The sequence below is a fragment of the Talpa europaea genome, assembly GCF_964194135.1.
Source record: "Talpa europaea genome assembly, chromosome: 15".
NCBI classification, from domain to species: domain Eukaryota; kingdom Metazoa; phylum Chordata; class Mammalia; order Eulipotyphla; family Talpidae; genus Talpa; species Talpa europaea.
In genome coordinates, this window is record NC_140083.1 from 27,269,195 (window position 1) to 27,289,266 (window position 20,072).

At 35.6% G+C, this 20,072-nt stretch overlaps 1 protein-coding gene across 1 annotated transcript in view; it reads right to left on the reverse strand.

Moving 5' to 3' along the window:
• Window positions 1–20,072, reverse strand: part of OTOGL (otogelin like) — a gene marked incomplete at both ends in the record, with an annotated part of 118,628 nt that overhangs the window by 31,537 nt on the left and 67,019 nt on the right. The window contains 10 exons of the mRNA XM_084255969.1: window positions 885–926; window positions 3,895–3,974; window positions 5,111–5,228; window positions 7,716–7,994; window positions 9,674–9,841; window positions 12,630–12,656; window positions 13,318–13,474; window positions 14,323–14,439; window positions 15,348–15,467; window positions 16,071–16,220. Coding sequence (XP_084112095.1) covers window positions 885–926; window positions 3,895–3,974; window positions 5,111–5,228; window positions 7,716–7,994; window positions 9,674–9,841; window positions 12,630–12,656; window positions 13,318–13,474; window positions 14,323–14,439; window positions 15,348–15,467; window positions 16,071–16,220 — 1,258 coding nt within the window. The remainder of the gene's footprint in view (window positions 1–884; window positions 927–3,894; window positions 3,975–5,110; window positions 5,229–7,715; window positions 7,995–9,673; window positions 9,842–12,629; window positions 12,657–13,317; window positions 13,475–14,322; window positions 14,440–15,347; window positions 15,468–16,070; window positions 16,221–20,072) is intronic.

Below are 20,072 nucleotides of genomic sequence, written 5' to 3' on the forward strand. Positions count from 1 at the left end.
ATCTCTTGGTGTAGTTCCCCTCATGTTACACACATAAGACAGACTGAGCTCCTTGAAGTCTCCGTGTAACATGTTTCGCTCTGGTCCAGGCCTTTGCCCTTGCTTCCCCTTCTAGTTAGAACACATTTCCTCCTTCTAGCTTATCCAAGTCCTACCTTCTACTACCCTTATGAGATAAACTGCCAGAATAAGTACAAAACTCCTCCTGCCTGCTTACTGTTTATACTCACCCTTATTGCAAGATCACAGTAACGTATGAGCCATTAGCTGTTTTAGGGTAGGGTGATGACTTGGTCATTACATCACCCTTTTCCCCTCACTTCCAAGACAGTGCCTGTCTGAGCTGACACTCACTTGAATGCTCACTATCTATATACTATAAAGTAAGTGGTTATATATCTAAACTTTTATAAATTATAGTCCCAGGAGTAGTACATTAAATTTGTCAAGGCTCACTGCGTGGATTTACTAAGTTATTCTGTCTAAGGCAGGTTTCACAGTGAGAGAGAAGGGTGTAGTCCTCCCGTGGTTGGAACAGCAAATAGGGATGGGAACGGAAGCTCCTAAAGGAAGACTTCATTTGCATTAACATCTCCTTAGACTCAACCTATCACTGTGAAAGCTCAAGGAAGATACAGTAGAACCTAAACTCTAGCAAAAGTGTGGAGTAAGTCCTCATTACACTAAAGAAATGCAGAAGTACACTAAATGCAGAAGCCACATGAAAGTGTGGCATGCTGAGCCAGTGAACAGCTACTTAATGAAACAATAGTGCTTACTGGGAGTTCTAATCTTTGGAATAGTAGTTGTTTTAAGAGCGCCAAGGCTTAAATTACATATGCTAATTTTAGTATCTAACATAAAGATGAGTAGAGATGGCTTACTTGGTGGGATTAACGCTGGTTCTGTGGGAATCAGAGGTATGCCTAAAAAGAAACAAAGATGCTCTTCTTTAATCTGTTTTGTGTAAAGGGAGACCACATAGTTCATATTGGGAACTTCGGCTTCAAAGAAAATGGGGAGCAAGAACTTAAGAGTAATGTAGAAGGAAGATACATGTGGTTTAGAAAGTAATTCGGAACAAAAAACTAATGAAGGGATAGTGAAGAAAAATCCAATGAAAACTTATCATCTGCCATAGATTTGAGAGTTCCAGGAGTGGAGGAGGAAAAGGGAGAGTGTGTTCCTTCTAAGGCAGGTTTCACAGTGAGAGAGAAGGGTGTGTCCCTTCTGTGGTTAGAACAGCAAATAGGAATGAGAACAGAAGCTCCAAAAGGAAGACTTCATTTGCACTAACATCTCCTTAGACTCAACCTATCACTGTGAAAGCTCAAGCAAGATTTAGTAAAACCTAAACTCTAGCAAAAGTGTGGAGTAAGTCCTCATTCATTACACTAAAGAAACTCAGAAGTACACTAAATGCAGAAGCCACATGAAAGTGTGGAATGCTGAGCCAGTGAACAGCTACTTAATGAAACAATAGTGCTTACTGGGAGTTCTAATCTTTGGAATAGTGGTTGTTTTAAGAGCACCAAGACTTAAATTACTTATGCTAATTCTAGTATCTAACATGAATGTGAGTAGAGATGGCTTACCTGGTGGGATTAACGCTGGTTCAGTGGGAATCAGAGTTATGCCTACAAAGAAACAAAGATGCTCTTCTTTAATCTGTTTTGTGTAAAGGGAGACCCACATAGTTCATATCAGTATCTTTGGCTTCAAAGAAAATGGGGAGCGAGAACTTAAGAGTAACGTAGAGGGAAGATACATGTGGTTTAGAAAGTAATTTGGAACAAAAAACTAATGAAGGGATATTGAAGAAAAATCGATGAAAACTTATCATCTGCCATAGATTTGAGAGGTCCAGGAGTGGAGGAGGAAAAGGGAGAGTGTGTTCCTTCTAAGGCAGGTTTCACAGTGAGAGAGAAGGGTGTAGTCCTCCTGTGGTTGGAACAGCAAATAGGAATGAGAACAGAAGCTCCTAAAGGAAGACTTCATTTGCATTAACATCTCCTTAGACTCAACCTATCACTGTGAAAGCTCAAGCAAGATTTAGTAAAACTAAACTCTAGGCAAAAGTGTGGAGTAAGTCCTCATTCATTACACTAAAGAAACTCAGAAGTACACTAAATGCAGAAGCCACATGAAAGTGTGGCATGCTGAGCCAGTGAACAGCTACTTAATGAAACAATAGTACTTACTGGGAGTTCTAATCTTTGGAGTAGTAGTTGTTTTAAGAGCACCAAGGCTTAAATTATATATGCTAATTTTAGTATCTAACATAAAGATGAGTAGAGATGGCTTACCTGGTGGGATTAACGCTGGTTCTGTGGGAATCAGAGGTATGCCTACAAAGAAACAAAGATGCTCTACTTTAATCTGTTTTGTGTAAAGGGAGACCCACATAGTTCATATCGGGAACTTCGGCTTCAAAGAAAATGGGGAGAGAGAATGCAGGAGTAATGTAGAGGGAAGATACATGTGGTTTAGAAAGTAATTTGGAACAAAAAACTAATAAAAGGATATTGAAGACAAATCCAGTGGAAAACTTATCATCTACCATAGATTTGAGAGATACAGGAGGGGAGGGGGAAAAGGGAGAAGAGTGTTCTGTCTAAGGCAAGTTTCACAGTAAGAGAGAAGGGTATAGTCCTCCCATGGTTGGAACAGCAAATAGGAATGGGAACAGAAGCTCCTAAAGGAAGACTTCATTTGCATTAACATCTCCTTAGACTCAACCTATCACTGTGAAAGCTCAAGCAAGATTTAGTAAAATCTAAACTCTAGCAAAAGTGTGGAGTAAGTCCTCATTCATTACACTAAAGAAACACAGAAGTACACTAAATGCAGAAGCCACATAAAAGTGGCATGCTGAGCCAGTGAATAGCTACTTAATGAAACAATAGTGCTTACTGGGAGTTCTAATCTTTGGAATAGTAGTTGTTTTAAGAGCACCAAGACTTAAATTACATATGCTAATTTTAGTATCTAAATGAACATGAGTAGAGATGTCTTACCTGGTGGGATTAATGCTGGTTCTGTGGGAATCAGAGGTATGCCTAAAAAGAAACAAAGATGCTCTACTTTAATTTGTTTTGTGTAAAGGGAGACCCACATAGTTCCTCTGGGGATCTTCAGCTTCAAAGACGATGGGGAGAGAGAACGCAGGAGTAATTTAGAGGGAAGATACATGTGGTTTAGAAAGTAATTCGGAACAAAAAACTTATGACGGGATATTGAAGACAAATCCAATGAAAACTTATCATCTACCATAGATTTGAGAGATCCAGGAGGGGAGGGGAGAAAAGGAGGAGAGTGGAGGGAGGGGTAAAAATGGGGAGAAGGAGAGCACAATGGACTATGGTGGAAGATTATGGGTGCTTTGGTGGTGGGAGAGGTATGGTGACTTGAAGGGAGAAATGCTACACTGTCAGAAAAATAAAAGATTTGGGGCCTCCCTGGTGGCACAAGGGGATAAGCACAGCACTATGAAGCAACCCACAGTCTCTGCAGCGGGAGCTCCATCCCTGGCCATCCAGGGAGCTACCCACATGGCACAGCAGACCTCGCCTGTCTCGCCCACTGCTCCCCTCAGCAGTGTATTTCAGTCAGTCTGCCTGTTCTGCTCCCCACTCTGTCTTTTGTGAATCCTCTCACCCCTCAAACCTCTGGACTGTTCCCCAGCTCTTGTATACTTAAATAAATCTTTAAAAAAAAAACCAGAAGTAAGAAAATTCATTATTTTTTTAAAATTCATTTAAAAATTAAGAATAAAATTTTAGAAATAAAAAAATCTTATTGTCTATCTAAAACTTGTTTGCAACCATTTGCTAACCTAGAGAAAAAAATAAATGTTTCACTTTTCAGAGTAAATTAAATAAGATGCACACTTACAGTCTCCTGGATAAACACATTTGAGGGTGACCTCATCAAGGATCATATTTTTAGGACAATAAGGCAAGCATCCTTCAACCCTTTACATGAAAAGAAAATCAAAGTTAAAAGTATGTTTATATTTAAAGTATAAAAATTATACTGCATTTAATTTATGTGACTAGGTTATATTTTTCCTAAAATTCTATTCTCCTTGTGAAGCACCTCATAATTTTCATTTGCTACCACTCACCATACCTCATTTTACAAAGTCACAAGCTAATAGATAATAAAGGGATATATCGTGATTAATATCCTGAACACAGAATACTCAAAACATACAATTATGTTTAGGATATACTAAGATGGATAGATGATTGGATAGAGAAGAAATACACATATAAAATGAAATACTATTCACCTATAACTTCCTTACCTTTCTTCATTTTTTCCATAACACATTTCACAATATACTGTATTTATATTTACATTTTTATTTATTTTCTACCCCAATCCAACAAAATATAATCTTCACAAGGGCAAATACTTTGTATTTTGTTTAGTACTATATCTCTAGAAGCTGGAGGGATTCCTGGCACATAGCAGACCCTTGATAAGAGCTGCTTGAGCACTATTTACAATAGGTAAGCTATGGAAACAACGCAAATGCCCAAAAATAGATGATTGGATCAAGAAGATGTGGTGCATATACACAATGGAATATTACTCAGCTCTTGAAAAAGATAAACTCATGCAATTTTCAGCAACATGGATGGAACTGGAAGGGATCATGCTCAGGGAAATAAGCCAGAAAGATAAAGAAAAATATTGCATGGTCTCACTCATAGCAGGAATCTAGAAAACCTAAATAATGGACCAGGAAAAAGACTAATTATAATAAAGTAAAAATCAAAATCAACAAGCAGCTGTAAACCAGAGACACACAACAGGGAGAAGGGGGAGAAGACACTAGGATCAAAACAAGGAGGATGGGAATTGTAGGGGGACTATAACCAAGATGAAAATGCATACATTGTGCAAAAATGAAAAATGATGTAAAAAATATATGAAATAAAATAAAAAAATAACAACTGCTTGAATACAATGAAACAGATTCATAAATGAGTAAATAGCACATACAAAATATTCTTGAGAGTGTTTTTAATCTAAAATATTCACTTAGAGCAGAATTTGCAAATACTGGAATTTGCTCATTTAAGGGTTAAACATGACTTACGGGGGAAGAAATTTACATGCTAGTGCTTCAGGGTCACTACAGGTTTTGAAGCAGGGAGTGGCACAAGGTTCATATCTCCATTCACACATCCTCCTGTATGGCACTGCTGCCTGAATTTCTGGGGAAAACAAAATTTAGATTGTGTATATTTTTAACATACAGCTTGAAAAATGATTTATGATAAATACCCTTTTGGGATTTGAACACTCTTTGACTGTAATGCTGTGGAAAAGATAGGACTGGTGGGGGAAGGCATTGTAATTGCTGGGTAATCAAAGCAGTTCATTCTCAGGTTCAATATGTAAATTAGTCTGGCTTCCAAAGATTTAAAAAAGCAAGTAGTTAGAGAAAACCAAGGAAAGTTCACAATCATTTTCCTATTTTTATTAGTGAGATCTCATTGATTTATATATCATAATAATATCAAACTCTTGCTTGGAATTTCACTTTTTGCAAGTGATTTTTTTGTTCATTATTCTTTTAGCCTTACAACTGCTGATTAGGTGTTATTTTCATTTTAAAAATAAAGAAATGGAGGCTCAGAGAAGTGAGTAAGCAAGTTCGAACAGATGGGAAATGACACGACCAGAAACATGTTTCTTGACATCAACCTAGGGAGAACATGCTATCCTTTTTTTTTCTGTAGAATTTAGCAATTGCCTTGTGCATGGCAATTGTTTGATGACAAAAAAATAAATGAATGGATTCTAACAGCATATGCTTATCGTTACCTTCCTGATTGAATATTTTTCTTCTGCAAATTCTGCTAATACTTTCCCCTACCCATATCATAAACCAATTCTTCTGAGGTAGTCCAGACTATCTCTTAAGAACAGAACTCTATAAGGGAGAGAAAAAGTTCTGTTTCTTGAATTCTATATTCAGAATTCCATTCCACGGTGTGAGAAGAAAAGTAAGACTTTTTAAGTAGTCATCTGTGCACCTGAGATTAGAGTAGATGCCTGAGGTCATGTTTACTGACAGAGGATGAATTCCCAGACTAGAATAGAAAACTCACATTTCTCAGATTTAGAAAGCCCACAAAGATCAGTTTTGGACATTTTGGTGATGCCATTGACTGCAACTGTCCAATGCACAGAACGGGCTGCTGGGTCAGCTTTTAATGTGGCAGATTTCTAAATTGGAGGGGCAATAGAAGCTTTGTGAAGTTCAACTTTTAAGTAAATTCAAGAGGGCCTCCCCTGGCGGCGCAGGCGATTGAGCGCAGCGCTGTGAAGCCGTCTGCAGCCTCTGCAGCGCCGGTTCGATCCCAACTGGCCGGCGAGGGTCCCACATGGTGAGCAGACCTCTCCTGTCTTGCCCGCTGCTCCCCTCAGCAGTGTATTTCATCAGTCTGCCTGTTGGGCTCCCCACTCAGACTCTGGTGAATCCTCTCATCCTCCCGCGCATCTGGCCTGTACCCCGGTTCTTGTGTAAAATAATTCTTTAGGAAAAAAAAAAAAGTAAATTCAAGAGAAAATATGACATCTAATTGTAATATGGGCATGTCAGTGATTTTTTTTTTCTAATGAGTACAAGAGCCTTATTCAATAGGTAAAAATTTAAAGCTTAACTAGAACTTTCTAAAACCCAAAAACTCTCAAGATTTACAGAAATTTATCCAAAACAAAAAGGTAATGATCAGCTCTCTTTAACCGATTTGGAAGGGTTGGTTAGAAGAAAACAATGTGTTTGGGAAGCCTAAAGAGATATCAAGTTCTTTGTTTTGAAAATAAAATATAGCTTTTAAATATTGGATGAGGGCCTCCCCAGTAGCTCAGCAGTGGTTGAGCACTGGGCTGCAAAGCTGCCTGCAACCTCTGCAGCACCGGTTCAATCCCTGGCTGCCAGCAAGGCTCCCACATTGAGCGCAGACCTCTCCTGCTGCTCCCACTGCTCCCCTCAGCAGTGTGCTTGGTCAGTCTGCCTATTCTGCTCCACGCTCTGGCTCTGGTGGATTCTCTCACCCTCCCGTGCTTCTGACTATACCCAGTGTTTGTATAAATAAATAAATCTTAAAAAATAAATAAATAAATAAATAAATAAATATTGGATGAGGCAGAGAGGATTCCTCGCTGTAACTGAGAAAATCCAAAAGCCATAGAACTGTAAGGCTCTCTAGAGTGATTAGACTTCTACGGAACAAAGAAAATCTTCCAGAGGTTAGTGGAACCAGACACCCTACTATTCAAAGGACAGAGATAAACATGTCTTTATCATTAAGAATCATGTTATTGAGAAGTTGCCTTTCTAGGAAAGAAAAAGTAGATAAACATTAGACAGTAATGAGACATGGTGAGCTCTATTTCCAAAGTTCAGATGTCAGAGAAAGAAATAATTGGGGCAATAATAAAAATTTAAGGTTGTGCTAAGCAATTTTTTCCATATTAACTTATATAATACAATAACCTTATAAAGTAGATATCATTAATTCTCCCATTTACAGATGAATAAAGTATCAGATAGTTTAAGAAATTTACTCAAGGTCATATAACTATATATTTACGCACACACACAAAAATTTAAAAATTAAAACCAAACAAATATTCTACCATTATGTAAATTATCTAATTACTCTCTTTTTATAAGATCTCAGGGAACATACCTTCTATGCTGAAGCTACTTGAATGTTTAAATTCTTCCGAATCATCATACTTTGATGCTTTGACACTAAAATCTGTGAATATGATAAAAAAGCCTTTCTTGCCATATAATTCGAAAGCACTATAACCAGGAATCCAGAGGCCCTGGTGGTGAAAAAATGTGGCTCTCCGTTGAAAGGCTGAATTTGCCTCCCATAGTTCCAAACTAAAAGTGTCATCATCATGGACATAGAGAAAGTAGTTTGGCCTTTCAGCAGATTCCAGGGAAACAAGTGCCATTGCTGTAAAACAGAGCAGTGTGTTTAACAACTCCTTGGGCTCTCTGAAGAAGGCAGATCACCAACACTGGCATTATAAAATGTATTTAGAAGGTTGGCAAAAATAGAACTGCACAATTACCATACATAAATAATGCCAGTCTCAAAGATTTCAGAAATGAATTATAAGGTTGCTGAAAAAAAGCAGCATTTTAAAGCAATGAATAACAGTGACAGTTCCCCCAAAATCAATCTTTGATGAGTTCTATTTTCTAACTAATTTATCACGTCTTAAGGGGAAAAAAAGAAATAGCATCTTCAGCACCCAGAATGTACAATTTCATACAAAGAACTCAATGATTAATTGGACACATATTTGTCTTTAAACTAACATTTTTAAAAGGACAAAATCTACAAATGACTAAATAGGGTGCTAGAAAATATAAGAGCATAGAGAAACAGATCAATTTAGGCATGTCACTCCTTTTCAATATCAAAAGATTCTTAATCAGCAAATTTTACCTCGTTAAAAAAAGATTCTTAAAATTATTATCCATTTCCCAAAAGAAGATGAAATGGCTAGCAAATAAATACAAAGCAATTGAAAAGTACCTTTCTTTTATTGCTTTAAAAGTTTATCTTTTATTTGTAAAACCCATTATTTGGTTTAGTTTCCTTAGGTCTTAATTTCCTAATTCAAATTCATTAGGAATTTTCTATTAAAAATATCAATTATTATAAACCATAAGATGAAAAACTCTCAAATCCAATATGTAATTCCAAAGGCATTTATTGTGTCCTAAAACCTGCGAGTTGCTCTGCCAAGCACTGAGAGATGCAACAAATAAAAGAAATCTTTATATGAGGAATATATATATGCACATATATGAGTGTGTGAGAATACATATAATATATATGTATATATATTATATATTAACATATAAATTAGAACTTCAGACTATGGTTTTCATAGACCACAATGAGTCAAAGAAGTTTTTACAAGAAAGAAGGAACTTATTCTTATTGGAGAATCAAGAGATTTCTTAGAATAAGTGAAAGTTAAGGCAGATTCATTCATTCATAAATATTTCCTAACCTTATAGGACACACCATGTGTGTGTAGGGTTAGTATAGTAACAATTAGCCTGGGCTTCACCAGATCAGAAGGAGCCACTAAGCACCAGGTGCCAAGTGGGTAAGACTAGTATAGATCTGCAGGTGCAGACTAGCAAATGTCGACCCAGAGACTAGGAAAGACAAGATCAGCAAGTTTAACACACTGTATGTATCTGCCTAGATTCTGATTTAGACTCTTGAATACTTAGCTTCTTTGATGCTAAATTACAAGTTTTACTTTTATTTCAACCTGGTGTTAGAATTTCTCAAATGTTAGTTATCTGTAAACTGTTTTTCAAAATTTTCGAATTAAGTTCTATAATTAATACTACAAAAACATAAATGTGCTTTATTTTAATATAAAAACTCAATAAAATAATTGTAATTATAACATATATACCAACTGATTAAAAAATGTCAACCAAAGAGATAGCTGATTCAAGTCTCAGTGCCCTATTGTATTTGTATTCTTTACAGTACATAGGAAAATGCCACAAATGTATTAGATCCACAATTAATATTCACTACGTGAGTAAAAAAAGTGTGAATGTAAAAGAATTCTCATTTTCAATTCTGCTCATACTCACATGATTCCTTCTCTTTAAAGAGACCTGGAGTGATCATAAAATTAAAAAATAAGTTTCCATGACTACTACTTCTTGGCAAAGAGAAAATACTTCTACTGGTCATGTTGGCCCCTAGAATGAGGCCACTCTGTCCATAACTTGCCAGCATATATGGTCCTTCTCCAAGCCCTAGATAAATCCAAATGAGAGAATTATAAGTTTGTATTTCAAACTGTCATTTCAATGGAAAACACACAAAAAAAAACAAAAAAAAACTCAAAAAATTATTGAGCATTTAAACATCTCTTAGCAAATAAAATAACTGAACTTTATTTCAAAATAATATAATGATTTGGTATGTAATGATTTCTCTTGTGAGCCTGGAAGCAATGGACTCCCCACTGCTGTTACAACGTATACCATACATACTACATGTTTTTCTATGAGTACAAGTCAACAACCAAAGAAAATTATACCCTTCCTCTCCACCACCTACTGGCTCATTTTCCAGGAAAGACAAAAGCAACATAAACTTGCAAGTTACAAATATACTTCAATTTATAATATGCTAATTCATATAGATAAATAAATTATTGTTAAGTGGAAAAATATTTAAATTATAATGAAATACAATTCAAATGAAGAAGACATGTGAAGCTAAAATTTGAGAGCTCTTGAACACCCTCATAGGCATTCAACATAACAATAGCAGAAAAAAAATAGACAACTAAATACAATCTCTCCCCTACTGCATAAGTCCCTATTTACGACAACCTGGAGAAACCACTGTCATCTGAGAAACCATTTGCATAAAAATTGAAGGCCTCTGAATTGATTCCCAGTTAATTGATATCTTGTATCTGAATCATTTTCATCAGCAATTGGGAGACAAAAATCATTGACTTTATTATTAATTTTCTTCAGGGAGAAATACAATTTTACTATCTACTAACAGGAATGATCTAGTGGTTATTTAAATAGTATTACACATATCCTATCTAATAAAAATCATTCTGAACTTAAAATTTACACAATTTCTTGTAGGATATTAAATTTCAGGTTTACCTTCACCAGTAATAAAATCTTTATATTTTTAGCAAATCCCATAAAAATAAATATTGAGATATTACAGTTTTTTATTAAGAATTACTGAAATAATCTCACCTGTAACCTCTAAATTTTCCTATTTTCTCCTTGCATAGTCTTAATTATTTACTTCTGGATTAGCTTTAAATAGCCTAAATATCTTAATAGTGCAGCATCTAGAGTAATATGTCAGTTATGAATGTCCAAAAAAACTAGGCAAGTTTATAATGTCTATGAAATTATTTGGGATGAAACAAAACAAGACTATTGATTTCAAATGACTTTTTTATTACTATTATCAACAATCTCTACATTCTCTATTTTCCTCTAAACATCAATCTTCACATTACTTTTATAAATTCTTACTTGGCAGATTTGTGCTTTTCCTGATCACTTTGATCATAGGAAAGAGTCCCCATCATACCACTGTGTCTGTTGGCACCTTATGAAGGCTAAATGCCCCTATTCATTCTCTAAATATTTTCAGTGCTATATTACCAATGAAACTGATTAAGTAATCCTGTAACACATCAGAAGTAAAGGACCATCACTGTGAGTGCAGGAGGCTTGTTGAGAGAAAGTAAAGTACTAAGTACCAAGATAAAAACTCAGTGTTCACTGAAAATTTTGCTTCTGGGTCCAAAGGCCTGCAAAAGGAATGCCAGGGAGTAGAGAACAGATGGAGACTTTCACTGCAGAACTGTTTAAAGCAGAAATTTTTTAATAAGGATGTTATTAGAGTATTTTCTCAAATTTATGTCATGTGTGCATCACATAGAGTATATGATAATGACCATGAGGTGGTCATTCCTAAAGTAGGAAGTGAGGGCCATACTCTAGGGACAGTAGCATGGAGGTCAAGCTTGCTGGTTCTGAAGTCAAATTGTTTATAAATCCCAGTTTACCACAGTTTGGCTAAGTGGCTTTGGCCAAGTTATTTAACCCTTCTCTGCCTCAATTTCTTCCTCTGTAAAGTGGTAATAATACCTGTCTTGCAGGCATATTTTGGAGCTTAAATTATATGGTGAAAGTAAAGGAGTTGACACAATAAAGCTAGTGTTATTATTACTGATAGTAATAGTAGGCAATAAGTCTCATTTTAAGCATGGAATCCAAAATGTTGATGTGGAGTGTGTGTGTGTGTGTGTGTTGTGTATGTGTGCACACGCACACATGCATGTGCACTTAAAATTCCAAAGAAGGAACTATTTTTGGTTTAGATTTCTTTAACTAACCCAGAGGTTTTTGTAATGCTAGATTTTTTTTTCCCTAAAATTGTCTAGCTTTCTTTGGACAATAATAGCTAACAGATTTCTGCCTGGCTCAATAAAACACCTAAAGTACCTTGGGTTGGAGTCTTTATAATGATGACTTTTCTAAAATTTATCATAGATCCAGAGCGTCTAGTCACTGACAAAATGAACACCTCTTGTTTAATTGTACTTGTGTGAATTAAGTTTAAGGAGCTGTGCTTTCCTCACTAAATAGGTTTGACAAAGCATGCTCTACTTCTGCTACCTTCTGGCATTTCTTAAGGATATTATTATAAATATCTATACATAAAGATAAAATGTATGCATTTGGTATATGTCTTTCATTCTTTTTACCTAAAAAATTTAGCTAAATTCTCCCACTCATTCTTTCATGTCATTCAAAAACTTTATTGAGGGTCTCCTAAATATTGAGAACTTAATATTTTATTTTCCAGGGAATAAATTTTAATACAAATACTAAGAAATTTAGATTAATTTTTAAAGACTTCCATTGAGCTGTGTACCAAAATATAAACTATTCAGATTTAATTCCCTGTATAAATTGTTCAAAAACTTTTAATCTGAAAATACATCTAGTAGAATACTATAGATATAGTCTTTATTTAAATGTCACATACCTTCATTTAAATATTCACAATCAAGTGCTAAAATAAAAAAAGAAACATTAAATTATATAAGAATATGAAAAATTATCTGAATATGTATGATTTTGGCTATATGTTTATGAGAAATCAAATGAAAGAACTTATTCTTAAATAACATCATTATTTAAAAGCTTCCCTGCAAAAAGAAAGAAAATTCTTTAAGAATGATGCATTATAATTAATTAAATTTCATAAGATATATCTGATAATTCAGAAATGTCAACTGAAAGTGTTAAAATCATAAGCTGTTCTTCAGATGACTTCTATCTACACAATCAAATGAAAAGTATAGAGTCAAATCTGAAAGCAAATTCAAAATAATTTTTCACAAATATGTATCTTATAATCAAAGCAGTGGAACTTTACTGTTCTAAGAGGGTGGGAGTAATAAGCAATTTCTCTCGGAAAGGTATATAAAATTTTTATAGTGCAAATGTCACCATAAGAATAGTCAAACAAAAAACACAAAATTATCTCAAATTTTTCTTTTGACAAATGCTTTTGCTACATCACAAGTTATCTGCACTGTCAAATAATAAATTTATCATCTGTAATTTAGAATTTAAATTCTATTTTCTATGGTATTAATTCAAAGATAAAACAATATGGCTCTCCTCATAAGGTCTCCACCTAATGAATGATGCTCTGAGTCAGCACTCACAACAAATACTGGATGATCTCCAGTGAACTGACACCCCTTCCTGACAACACTTGTATGCGTAGGCTGCCACACTGGTGCACAAACATTCACAGTCCCCACCAAGATTACAGTTGCACGTGTCTTCATGACAATTTTTGGCAAAAGAAGTAACATCAATCTGCAAATGAAGTGAAAAATAAATTATTTCCAATAAGTACTAATTACCATTGATTAGAATTCCACCTTTTAAAGAAAACTGCTAAAATTTCAAATTTTGATATTAGCAGCTTAACACTGCCACCTACAGAGTATACTTCAAACCTCTCTCTGTCACCCAAAGGAGAAAAAATTTATTAGGTAAATGTAAGATTTTAAAAACCTAGCAAAACAGTATTAACAAATAAATATTATTTCAACATCTTCATTATATTACAGATTAATACTTTATAGTAGATCATTAGTTTCATTTTTGGCATATTCACATGACATTAAGAGTATTCTACTTCTAATTGTCCTTTGGGTTTTTATGAATAGCATACACTATTTTAAAACTTATTTGGAGCTAAAATTATTATGTTGGAAAAAGTTAATTTAAAAGGTTAAATTTCTAAATAAATGACATTCTACCTTGGAGTATACTTCTAAATCCATTTTAAATGGCACTGTTGCTACTTTTAAATTGTAATCTGGGTTCAGGAGAAAAATGCCCACTTGGTAATGTCCCCTGGATAAAAAAATAGCATTATGGCTTTGATGATTTATGTAAAAATGTTTCATGAACTAGAACAAATAATTTAAATTATCATTTACAAATACACACTGTTAAAAAATGGAGTGAGAGTAAAAGTAAACCAACTAATTGCATCATTTCTACAGAAAAACAAACTACCAAATTTATCTTGACAATGGCTGCATAGCAGACCTAAAAAGCCAACAGATGGGTAACTTATTTGCTCTGTTCATGTCAATATCATAGATACACCAGAACATGTTTAAATTACAAAGTTTAATAAAGTATTCAGTTACCACATTACGACAAGGAGCAAAAACATCACTGTACAAAATGGAGCATTCTTTCTTGGCATAAGGAAATTTGTTTTGGTGTGCCTCACAGGGTTTAAATGATTCAGTTGGGGTTTCACACTGTTAACAAAAAAAATGAAAAAAAAAACAAGATTTTATTTTTCCCCTCTTTTATTTTATTTTTTAATATTTTATTTATATTTTTTGGCATCATTGTTCATTTTTTAAACAATGCTTGCTCCCCCACCCCAGGTGTAGTCCCCATAGAATTCCCTTCACCCATGCACCTCAGTCCCCTGTGCTCCTTCCTCCCTCCCTCTGATTCATCTCCCTCCTCCTCCCTTGCAGGATGTCTCTGGTTTATATTTGTTTGTAGAGTTGATTTCTGAAGCTGGAACCAGAGCAATCCAACCCGACTCCATCCATTTGCATCAAGTATCACCTTATTCTTTCAGAAAGTTTTTACCTAGGGCACCATCCTCAGAAACTCAGTGGTAACAGCATGTATCATTTTTGAAAGCAACTAATAAACACACTATCAAAATCATGGCAGTAGAGAGCAGAAGTCAATAATTTTTATTTTTTGAGAAGTGGGGTACAGGCCATAGTTGAGGGGGTGGTGACAGGATTCACCAGCGACACAGCGGGGAGCAGAACAGGCAGATACACCGAAATACACTGCTGAGGGGAGCAGCAGGTGAGACAAGCGAGGTCTGCTGCTCATTTGGCTTGCTCCCCAGCCAGCCAGGGATCGAACTCACCCCGCAAAAGCCGTGGACAGCCTCACAGTGCTGTGCTCAACCCCCTGCACCACCAGGGAGGCCCCAGAAGTAAATATTTTTTAAATTGTCTTTAATCCAGCATTTACATGACTGGAAAACTACATAAACAAACTAGCCTCTTTCATTTTTGTCAGAAGTCATCTGTGAAGTGGCTACTCAAAAGCCCATAGGTTCACCTCCCAAATATTCAGCATTTTGGTCTCTGTTGCTTCTTTTTTATTTCTTTATTTACATATAGAAACTTACCTGTCCTAATGCCCAGCTATCTCCAAATACCTGGGCATTTCTCACTTCTAAGTTATTAGATGTAGTCATATCATTTGAAGTGCATTTGTCAAAGTTTCCACATAATCCTGATAGTTTGTTCTAAAGTAAAAAAAAAAAAAAACTATCATGAAATATTCTATGTTCACTTCAATATCTAAGGACATATTTTTTTAAAGGTTGAAAACAGACACTTCAATAATTTCTACAAAAACATTTAAGACGTTTCAAGAGGATGGAATTTTATATCTATTCAATTATTTCGATCCCCGGCTGCTCCCCGGCCACCAGAGGAGGGTCCCACATGGCGCACAGACCTCTCCTGCCGCCCGCTGCTCCCCTCAGCAGTGTACTTCGGTCCTTCTGCCTGCTCTGCTCCCTGCTCCGGCTCTGGTGAATTCTCTCACCCTCCCGCGCTTCTGACTGTACCCAATGCTTGCATAAATAAATAAAAATAAATCTTTAAAAAAAAAAAAAGAACTGAAATTAAACAAACTAAATTTCCACGTACTGAAGATTGGAATGGTGAAGTTCACTGCCCATATCACCAGCAAAAATAAAATAACCCTAAGAATAAAAGTGTCAAGATTATTACTTACCAGAGTAACCCTGCTCTCAGAAGACACATCATCTTTACAAAGACCTTGGGAAATACTGAAAGGTGGATGTAATTTTATTTTTTGCATCTCATTTGAATTGACCTACCTTCCACCATGGTCCAGCTTTGATGTGAATGGTTGTCTTTTTATCCCAAAGAATAGTGATATCTTTCTCTGGAAAGTATATTACTATGTAGTACCCTGCCTTCCAAAGCTGGTATGTAGGTTTATTTTCCAGAAAAAACCCCGATCGTTTCTTCAATAAAATAACAAAAGAATATAATTAATTTCATCATCTCTAATGAATATGGAAACATTAATAGCCACCAATAAGTATCTAAAACAAACACATAAAATAGGAAATACATAGAATGGTAAGCAGATACAAACTGCTAGATAGGTTCAACATGGACACATGAGTAATGTGAAAAAGATATTTTAGTTATGGAAAAGTGCATTAAAAAGGGCAAAGACATAAGAGTGCAGTAAGGGGACATGCTTGCTGATTTAGCAAATTCTGTATCCATGGATTAATAGATTAGTTTTAAGTGTAGGACTTTGCATGTATAGTTGAAAAACAAAAACACAATGTGTCCATGCATGTATGTGTGTTCGTGTATTTGTGTGTGTATGTGTGGAAAGTGAGAGGAGAGAAAGGTAGGGAAGGGGAGGGGAGTAAGGGGGAGAGGAAGAGGGAGAGGCAAAAGTCCCTCTATCTAGAAAGATAAGAGAGGACCAGACATGAGAAAGAAACAAAATCATTCCAAATAAAATGAATTCCTTGAAGAGAGGCACAAGGATGGAAGGTTTAAGATTTGTTCAGACCTAAGGAAGGCAACTAGAAAGGAAAGCATATAATGTGAGACTCTTTGCAATCAAGTTACCCACATAGTCAAGAATTGTTATTCCATCTGCAAAACATATTCCAGTAAGGCTTTGAATATGATGTATCAGACCAACTTTTCATATTAGAAAAGATAACAGGGAGGAATCAGAAATGAAACCCATCGAGAAAATATAGAGTAGCTTCAGCTTGAAGTGAAAATATACCTGACATCACATTAAACAATAAAGACATTAAGCAATAAAGAAAAAAGCATGATAGGTCAAAAGAAGGTGCAAAACAATTTTTGTGTTTGGAATAGGGCATCCCACATTTTCTTTTTTCACTGTGCTCCATAATATGTAGTCTTCCCTGTTCCCAAAGCATACTTTGCCATAAAACCTACTTTTTATTACTTTCAGTACCTTTCTATTATCTGATTTGTCTTTGGCTTTATTATCTTTCTTCCCCCAGGTGGAATGTTTGTTCCTTAAAAGATACATTTTGTCAAGTTTATGGTGGTATCCTTAGCGTTGAGATCAAGGAGTGCTCATATTTTTAACACCTTCCTGCTCTCGCCTGTTCTCAGGCCTCTCCTTCCAGGCTGATAAGCAACAATTAAAGCAGGTGAGTGGAATATACATGGCCTTTCAATCTATGAAATACTCTTTCATGTCTCTTCCTATTACCGTTCCCTCTGATTGATTGACATACCATTAGAACACAAAATGGATTTTTGGATAAGGCAGATGATAATTAGACTACCTTTATGTTAGTTTTGCATCGGCTATCCTGAAGGAAAAGTACATCTTTTCTATGTACTTTTTGTTAAGCAGAGCAGATTACTACCAGAACAATCCTCTGGTCAAAAGGAGATGCTGTACTCTTTTCATTTTAGATTAGGAAGTGAGGATGCTGTCTGTTGGAAGAGTGAAGTAATATGAATTACCCCAAATAGAGACCTTCACTTCAGATGAGAATTATAGCACTTTTAAGCAGTATCTAGAGATGTTAGAAAGATGAAATATATGCAGAAAATGAAAACACTTAACTCTTCAATGAATAAAAAAGCAGATATCTTCATAACATTTTCATATCACATACTTTGACAAAATTAGAATTGTGCATTTATTGAAAAATTAACAGGGTTATTTTCCCACCCCTGAATAAGCAATCCATCTGCCATAAAACAAATGGTACTTATTTTTTACTTTTGAAGTTTGAGAAGAAATATTAGCAGGGAAATTGTTAGGGTCAAACTATTTTTATGACTTTTTTCCTTCTTACTTCATACTTCACAACCTATATGAAGGAGATTCATCAGCACCTGCATACAGGTGAAAATTAGAAGTTGAAAGTTGTAGAGCTGTAATTACCACTTCAAAAATGTGTCAAGTAGTCTTTATAAAGGCATTTACTATTTTCTCTTCATTTTTTTTTAAATATCTTTGTTCTTAGAGGGAACCTTCACTATAAATGAAAATCCAGCTGACAGCAATAGCCAACTGCAGTAGTTATTTCAAGATATCAACATGATTGAAGAAACTCTGTTTTGTACAAAGCTTGGTTGTTCCCTGGTTGGATCAATGCTTCTGACTGGGATATGAGCTATGCTCTAGGATACTGGTTCTCAGACGTTAGTGTGTAGAAGAATTTGGGGTACTATTTAAAATACTGATTTTCATTCTCAACCAACCATTCTAATTACTGATGTGGGGCTCAGAAACCAACTTTTATCATAAATATATTAAATGATTTAAACACAGAAGTTCTGCAGACCAGACTTTGAGTAACACTGTTCTAAAATCTCAAAGGAAGTTGACTATTCAAATACCATATGTCAGATCATATCATTTCTCAACTACAAAAATCCTTAGTTATAAACTTCTAACAACTATGTCATTAAAGATTTTACATGGTGGCCTCCCTAGTGGTACAGGCGCTATCAAGATAATCACCAGCCACTGCAGCACAAGTTCTTTCCCCAGCTGGCCAGAGAGCAACCCACATGGTTCAGCAGACATCTCTTGCTTCGCATGCTGCTCCCCTCAACAGTGTATTTCAGTAGATCAGCCTATTCTGCTCTCCACTCCCTCTGGTGAATCATTTTATCCCTGTACCTCTGTATGCATAAATAAATAAATCCTTTTAAAAAATTCTACATGGCCAGGAACAAATGTCTAGTGTACTACCCTTGCTCCAGTGGCCCCTGAACTGAAATCAATGTAGATACAACACCCTCCCTCCACTTCAACCTAGCTAAATCACTTGCAGTTTTCCAAACACATCATCTTATCTTTCTTTTATTTTTTTTTTTATAAATTTTATTGTTATATTCCCCATACAATTGCAGCCCCCCATTCTGACCCCAATCCCTCCCCTCCCGCCCCCGCCCCCCTAAAAGTGTCTCTGGTTCATAGTTTTTTGTTGATTTTGATTTTCACTTTCTTATAGTTATTCATTTTCCTGGTCCATTATTTAAGTTTTCTAGATTCCTGCTATGAGTGAGACCATCCGGTATTTTTCTTTTTCTTCTTGGCTTATTTCGCTGAGCATGATCCCTTCCAGCGCCATCCATGTTGCAGCAAATTGCATGTGTTTATCTTTTTTGAATGCTGAGTAATATTCCATGGTATATATGTACCACATCTTCTTGATCCAGTCATCTATTTTTGGGCATTTGGGTTGTTTCCAAAGCTTAGCTATTGTAAACAGTGCTGCTATAAACATAGGGGTGCAGGTGTTCTTTGGAATTGATGTTTCTGTGTCCTTTGGGTAAATACCTAGGAGTGGAATTGCTGGGTCATATGGAAGCTCTATGTTTAGTAGGTCCAGAAATCTCCACACAGCTTTCCACAGTGGTTGGACCAGTTTGCACTCTGCTCTGTATTGTCATTCTCATTCTCATTCTCTCTCTCTCTCTCTTCCCTCCCTCCAACCTAGCTAATATCTACTTATCTTTCAAGACGCGAGTAAAATCATTTCATCCAGAGCATGTCTTCTGGGTCATGAAAATAAGAAGGGTAAAGAAGAGGAGTGGAACTATTTCTTGAAATCCATTTATTTCATATATTTCTCACATGAACTTAAGATAGAAAAGAGGTTCTAAGTAAGCACTCACTCCGAAGTCTATGCTCTTATTGTCTGTATTGTCTGACAATACAACTACTCTAAATGTCCAAGTTGATTTAGATCTTCTCCCTACAGGGAGCACATCACACTGTGCTACCTTATTTACTTGAATGCATCTCTGATTCAAGTATTACCTCTTTAAAGGCAGCAAAA